The sequence below is a fragment of the Sabethes cyaneus genome, chromosome 1 (genome assembly GCF_943734655.1).
Source record: "Sabethes cyaneus chromosome 1, idSabCyanKW18_F2, whole genome shotgun sequence".
Taxonomy (NCBI): Eukaryota; Metazoa; Arthropoda; class Insecta; order Diptera; family Culicidae; genus Sabethes; species Sabethes cyaneus.
In genome coordinates, this window is record NC_071353.1 from 29,998,426 (window position 1) to 30,005,152 (window position 6,727).

General features: G+C 38.9%; 1 protein-coding gene across 1 annotated transcript; it reads left to right on the plus strand.

Moving 5' to 3' along the window:
- The first annotated feature begins 2,806 nt into the window (after window positions 1-2,806).
- LOC128734675 (annexin B10-like) lies at window positions 2,807-4,492 on the plus strand. The gene is made up of 4 exons (XM_053828977.1): window positions 2,807-2,943; window positions 3,009-3,185; window positions 3,253-3,966; window positions 4,025-4,492. The coding sequence occupies exons 1-4, from the start codon at window positions 2,926-2,928 to the stop codon at window positions 4,079-4,081; spliced, it is 966 nt and encodes a 321-aa protein (XP_053684952.1). The 5' UTR covers window positions 2,807-2,925; the 3' UTR covers window positions 4,082-4,492.
- Window positions 4,493-6,727: the final 2,235 nt, after the last annotated feature.

Sequence of the window (6,727 nt, forward strand, 5' to 3'; positions counted from 1 at the left end):
ATAGCAAACAATTTTGTTTTCGGCATGTCTTGACCATGCAGGAGTGCGACATATTTCGAATGCCTTATGTAAACAAACGTTCTGAATGCTGAAGCAAATAATACAGGAATAGTCTGTGCAATATTCACTACCGATCTCGACACCATAGATCAATTAAGACCAAATATTTTTTATTACCGTTTGCGCTTATTTATCACATTCAATTACATTCGATTTTTGAATAAAATAACAATTATTTTCCGTCTGCGAAAATGTACGAACGATTTGACAGCTTTTTTGTGTTTGTATACTTTTTTGACACCAGAGACATCTGCTGGAAAATATTCTTTAAATTAGCCTATAGTCACTCTAACAAACCCCACTCTGAAACAAAAACCATAGTATCTTGCACAATTTTGCAGAAAACGCATGCTTTTTGTCAGTAGCATGAAAAAGCTATTCAAATTTACCATGATTCTTGTACAAGTAATATGTTCTCAGATAATTTTACCACCTTTCATGGTCATGTCTGTAGTGAATAGCAATGACATGGTTGAATGTAAGCAAATGTTTATGATCAAATCAAGAGTAACCAAAGCTAGCTTAGTTATGAACTTAAATATAAAACAATAATGTCACTTTCAAAATGTTAGCACTGCCCAAACTTTGAGTCGATATTGTTTTCTGGCAGCCATGTATATAATTGAGCCTATTGAGTGGGACAACGTTTCCCGTAAGGTCGAGGAACGCGAGAATAACGAGCGAAATCATTCTGTGTGCTATTTTCGAGAACCAAGGATGTGTTTTGGATTCGGAAACGACAATGTCTAGTAATTTTGACTACGATTCTGTTATTTTTGTTATGTATCGGGATAACGCCGAAAGTAACGCATAGTAATTTTGACCACAACACTGCTTAAGCTAAACAGAAATCTTTTCTGCAAAAATTCACTGGTGTGTCCTCTTAATTTTACCCTCTAATATGGTAACAATTACCATGATTCTTGTTTCAGTGCAGGGAGCTTTCCAGTTATGTGTGTGTGTATTGGTGCTTGAAAATGAGGCAAACAACAACAGTAAACAAAAGAGATGCATTCCTTCGTCACTAAGGTACAGAATGAATTTCGTCTTCCGCTGGCTTAAATACAGCCAGAATTCGTTAATTGGGCCACGAATGCACTCCAGCTGATTCGCTAATTGGGCCGACTGACAGTTGTTAGAAATTTCTAAACTCGAAAATTCCATACAATTTTGACATTCAAGTTGTCACATAGCCCAATTAGCGAACACCCAATTAACGAACCGCGCAGTTAGCGAACCACCAATTAACGAATCTTTGCTGTACCAACAAATTTTCAAAATATGTGCTTGAATTTGGAACAGGGTGGAACATTTGACCGAAATATGTGCTCTGCAGTGTGGCAAACGGAAAACACAACTAGTAATCGCTATTTTTCGGTTTGTTCCACCAGCATCAGCTGTTCCCCAAAATGAGGTAAACATCATGTATATACACGCGTTTTTTGTGTTCGCTAGTGTGGGTGCTTGAGCTGTCAGAAAGCTCTATTGTCCGACGCTGTTTGTTTTTGTAGTTTGACGTCGTTTTCTGAATTTTCGCTACTAATCTGCCAATGCAGGGTCCTGGCTAAACAGCCATGTTTTTGCAGTCAACATCTATAACCATTTGCGTAAATGAAACAGCATGACACCGCTATACGTTCTGTTCCTTTCACTCTGTAAAGCCGGTAGTATTAGTATTTTCAAATCTTAGCCAGATTTTTGCAAATAATACCCACGCCGGCAGTAGATGTTGGCTACTGTCAAACATATCGACCTTTTCGCGTGTCTGCGGCAAGTTAAAGCCCTATAAAGATATACATTTATAGGGTTTTCCGACTACTGGGTCCAACTATCGGAAAAAATAACATGCTTTTGGCAACTCTGCTCACGTCAAGTTGACATTTGAAGATAGAATTAACAAAAGGGCGAATGTCGCAAGCGTAAACAAACCGAGTGAGGGTTGATTTTCCTATGCTGGTCCAGCAAAAAATATCTCTCACCCGTTTTGTTTACATTTGCGACATTCGCCCTTTTGTTAATTCTATCTAGATTTTCCCCCTTGCAAAACTGTCAAGCGTATACGTTAGCAAAGTTGCCAAAAGCATTTAAATATTTTCCAAAAGTTGCGCCAACTATCCGCCATTAAGCATGGCGAAAAGGTGGATAGAGTACAGTGTTAAGCGGGGTACGCTGCTGAAAAGTAATGGGTAAAAAGATAGGACAAGAAATGCTCAAGAAATCGATTTCTTTTACTATTTCTCAAGCTGTACGCACCTCATAAGAAATATTATTTCACGTCCAGATGGCACAGGATTACACGCAAGTGAATTAAAACGTCACTTTTCCGAACGGAATAACATCCGGCACAATTATTACCACAAGAAAAAATAACAGGTGGTTGCTTGTATTGGAGGTGTCAAAATTTCTTCGGTAAATAGAAAGATTTTTTCTTGACCTGTTTTCTTTTCAGCAGCGTATCCCGCTTTAGGGTTGCCAGGCCCTTGATCAAATGTCTTCTTCTTACACACCTTTTTAAACCCCATTGGGTCGGTCACACTTTATATACATTTATAGGACTTTACTTTGCTTGTTTTCGTTATAACGACTATACGTTTCGTATAAGTGTGTAAGTATAAATATGGGTAAATACCAATGAGGGTATATGTGTATGCAATCACAGTGAGTAAATACGCTCTATTTTTAATGTACTCGTGAATAGGAGGAAAGCGACACGTTCATTTGCTAATATATACTATACATATTTACCACAGTTAGCTGACTTTCGCCTATAAGATTGTTGTACTTCAGACTTCACATTAATTTGTTTTCAAATCCTTAATCGTAACCCTATCTTACTTAATTTGTGCCTATTGTAACCGTTCGAAAATGTCCTGGTATTATACCGTAAGTAGATTATATTCCATTCTTCAATTAACTGTTTTTTGAAACGCAATTTTCCTATGCGACAGCCTCGCCCTACCGTAGTTGCGGCTGACGAATTTGATGCCTCCACCGACGCGGCTGCTTTACGAAAAGCAATGAAAGGTTTCGGCACTGATGAGCAGGCCATAATCGATATCCTTTGCGCTAGAAATAATCAACAGAGACAGGAGATTTCCGAAGCGTTTACTCGCGAGTTAGGGCGGGTGAGTACATACCTTACCGTGCCTTACCATCGTTGAATGTTGATTTCCCAAATATTGATCATCCTAGGATCTAATTGACGATTTGAAATCGGAGTTGGGTGGCAAGTTTGAGGACGTAATAGTGGGACTTATGTTACCCCCGGCAAAGTATCTCTGCAAACAACTGCATAAGGCGATGGATGGAATCGGTACCAACGAAAAAACTCTGATTGAAATTTTGTGCTCGTTGAACAATGAGCAAATTAAGGAAGTTGTTAACACCTACGAAGAGCTTTACGATCGCCCATTAGCTGAGCATTTGTGCAGCGAGACATCCGGAAGTTTTCGACGATTGCTTACTATGATTATTGTGGGATCTCGCGATCCCCAGGGAACGGTAGATCCCGACTTAGCCATCGAGCAGGCTAACCAATTGTACACCGCCGGTGAAGGTAAACTTGGCACAGATGAAGAAGTGTTCTACAAAATTTTAGCTCATGCTAGTTTCGATCAACTCGAAATGGTGTTCGAAGAGTACAAAAGCCTGACAGGACGCACCATTGAGCAGGCTCTGAAGGCAGAGTTGAGCGGTGAATTGTATGAGGCTCTTAGTGCCATTGTAGAATGCGTACAAATGGCACCTCATTTTTTTGCTAAACGATTGCATAAAGCTATGGACGGCGTAGGAACCGACGATGCAACGCTCATTCGTATCATTGTCAGTCGATCGGAGATAGATTTGCAAAACATCAAGGACGAATTTGAGCAAATGTACAACAAGTCGCTTCACAGTGTTGTTAAGGTATGTTTGCAATGCTATAGTTACTCATACTCGATAATTCATTTTGTATTCGTTATAGGACGAAACGTCAGGCGACTACAAAAGAGCACTCTTGGCTCTCATTGGCCAAGCCTAAATATAACAAAATGCTAGATTCCAGATTATAAATCTTCATAACTTAGGTCTGATGTGTAATTCTGACACTAGTGTATCGTCGCTGTATTTCGTCGTGCATTGGAATTTTTCGGGATATTTATACCAACATTTATGCAAACCAAAAGCATTCTTTTACCTCGTATTTTGTCGAATCTCAAGAAATAACCAGCGAACAAAATTGCAACGCAAACTAAACATCAGACCAGATGCCTTGAATCTATTCGAAACGAATATCAAAATACCTAATTTATATATTCTCGTGTTAGTTGTAAACTGAAAATTTTGTAGATTTTCGTCATTTTACGACCGAATTTTATCTGTGTGCCAATACAGGCCTAAATGTAGCAGTACGGCGACTAATATATGAATGCCGCTTAATATTGGATGCATAATCAGCGTATGTCGTTTGTTTCCAGCTCCTTATGACTATAAGTGATGACAGTATGACACCCATATATGAAGTAATTTGCGGTTTCGTCACTAAACAAGAATGACATTAACTGAGGCTCGTATATGTATAGGGTTAAGAGGGAAGCAAAGAGTGGAGGAGAGTACCCGGGAGTTTGGAATTTGAAATTGTTATTATTCCTATACTGCAAACAGCTTCAGCGAGGGCCCTAGCTTATATCAAAATTTTATCGTGCAAAATACTCCATATATTTAGATTATTAACCTTTACGTCTCTGACATCAAAAAAGAAGGTACTTTCAGTTACACTCGTGGCTCTATCACCACTGATTTTCAATCAAATGTTTATGCATCTAGTCTTAAAAGAACCACGTTAGATTGGCCTTTGATGAAAACATATGCTGGTAAATTATGGTTCTATTTCCGGAGATATTCCAGATCGCGGTGGGATTTTTTTTGACGTCATAAGTAGCAGATGAAATAAAACTAGAAATCTACTTAATTATCCGCCTCTTTCAAATGTTGGTCGACATTAGAGTGACTATATACAGAGTATAGTTACTATATATATAGTTCGGCGGATAGAAAATCGGGAGCCAAATAAACGTCAAAAGCGGAGCCAAAAGCTTTTCAAAATCCAAAATGCAGGAGTAATGGTAAAAAAATACACTTTATTTTCATAGAACTAGTCATTTTCAACACCCGCCAGTGATTATTTTTCGTAAAAACCTGCACATTTCACCATAATTTCAAATTTAATTTCATAAATCAGGGATGCCAATTCACCTGGTTTTCTGTCCGCCGAACTATATATATAGTAACTATAATACAGAGTGGCGACAAGTCATTCCAAATGTATGCAACGCGGTTTTTCTTCCTCTTTCCTGCAAACGCGTTGGATAGGCCGTCTGCTGGATTGGAATGACACTGACAGATAATTATCATTCCAATTTTCACTCTAGTCGACATATGCGCATACAATGTAAATACATAATTTTGAAATGTGTGATGGTTACCATGAGCACTGCAGCGACACTGGCATTCTATAATATATTGATTCTACTGTTTAATGCTAGTGTCGCTGCAGTGCGTGTGATAAACATCACACATGTTCAGATAATGTATTTACATTAAATATATATGCATATGTGTGTGTGCCTGAGATTCATCAAAAGGGGAATCTCATTGTCAAACTTTGACAACCAGTTTAAAACTTAAAATATGTCTGCCAAGTAATGTGATTGGAAACTTCGCTTGCTTCAAATTTCTGAAAAAATCGGTGCAAAAGGGCGCAGTTGTGGGATTCAATTCAACCGGGCGAAAAGAAAAAGAACGTTTAAAAATATTTCACTGGCACGAAAACACAGCGATGCGCTGAGCGCACTGATGACAGCACCAACCAGATAACAATGAGCAGCTTTGACAATGAAGTTCCCGATTGACAGACTTGGTACAGTTTTTTAGCATCATGTTTACCATAATTCGCGATGACGGCATTGAAAAAGATTTCGTAGGCTGCTCGCACTTACAGAAAATCTCATGCCGAACTGTGAACGTGTGCGTGATGACAAAAGCAAAAATACTTCCCTTTCTTTTTTTCTCACGCAAAACCCTGAACAATATCAGCAACGCCGTCATAGCGAATGGGTCCTGCAGAAAAACAGCGACACTGGTATTCTATATATATGAAGATAGAACTAACAAAAGGGCGAATGTCGCAAGCGTAAACAAACCGAGTGACAGTTGATTTTTCTATGCTGGTCCAGCAAAAAGTAACTCTCACCCGGTTTGTTTACATTTGCGACGTTTGCAACATTCACCCTTTTGTTAATTCTATAACTATAGTTCAGAAGAATAAGAAGCCACGTGTCACGTCCTCTCCTATTCACCTTTTCGCGCGCTTAATGGCGGCTAGTGGGTACAGTTTTCGACAATGTTTATTTTCTTTTGGGAACTCCGCTCATGTATGCTTGAAAGTTCTACAACAACAATTAAGGCTGGAAATATCAACTCGACGTGAATAAAGTTGCCAAAGGCATGCTAACGTTCTCCGAAAGTTGTATCCACTAGCCGCCATTACGCACGCGAAAAGGTCGATGGGGTGAATCGTATAAGGATGAAAATTTCATTTAATGTCTTCATTCGCGTTGACGAACGTAAGCTGCTGCCACCTCCAAAAGTTTACTGTAGGGGTGAAGCGGAATAGAAATATCTGAAA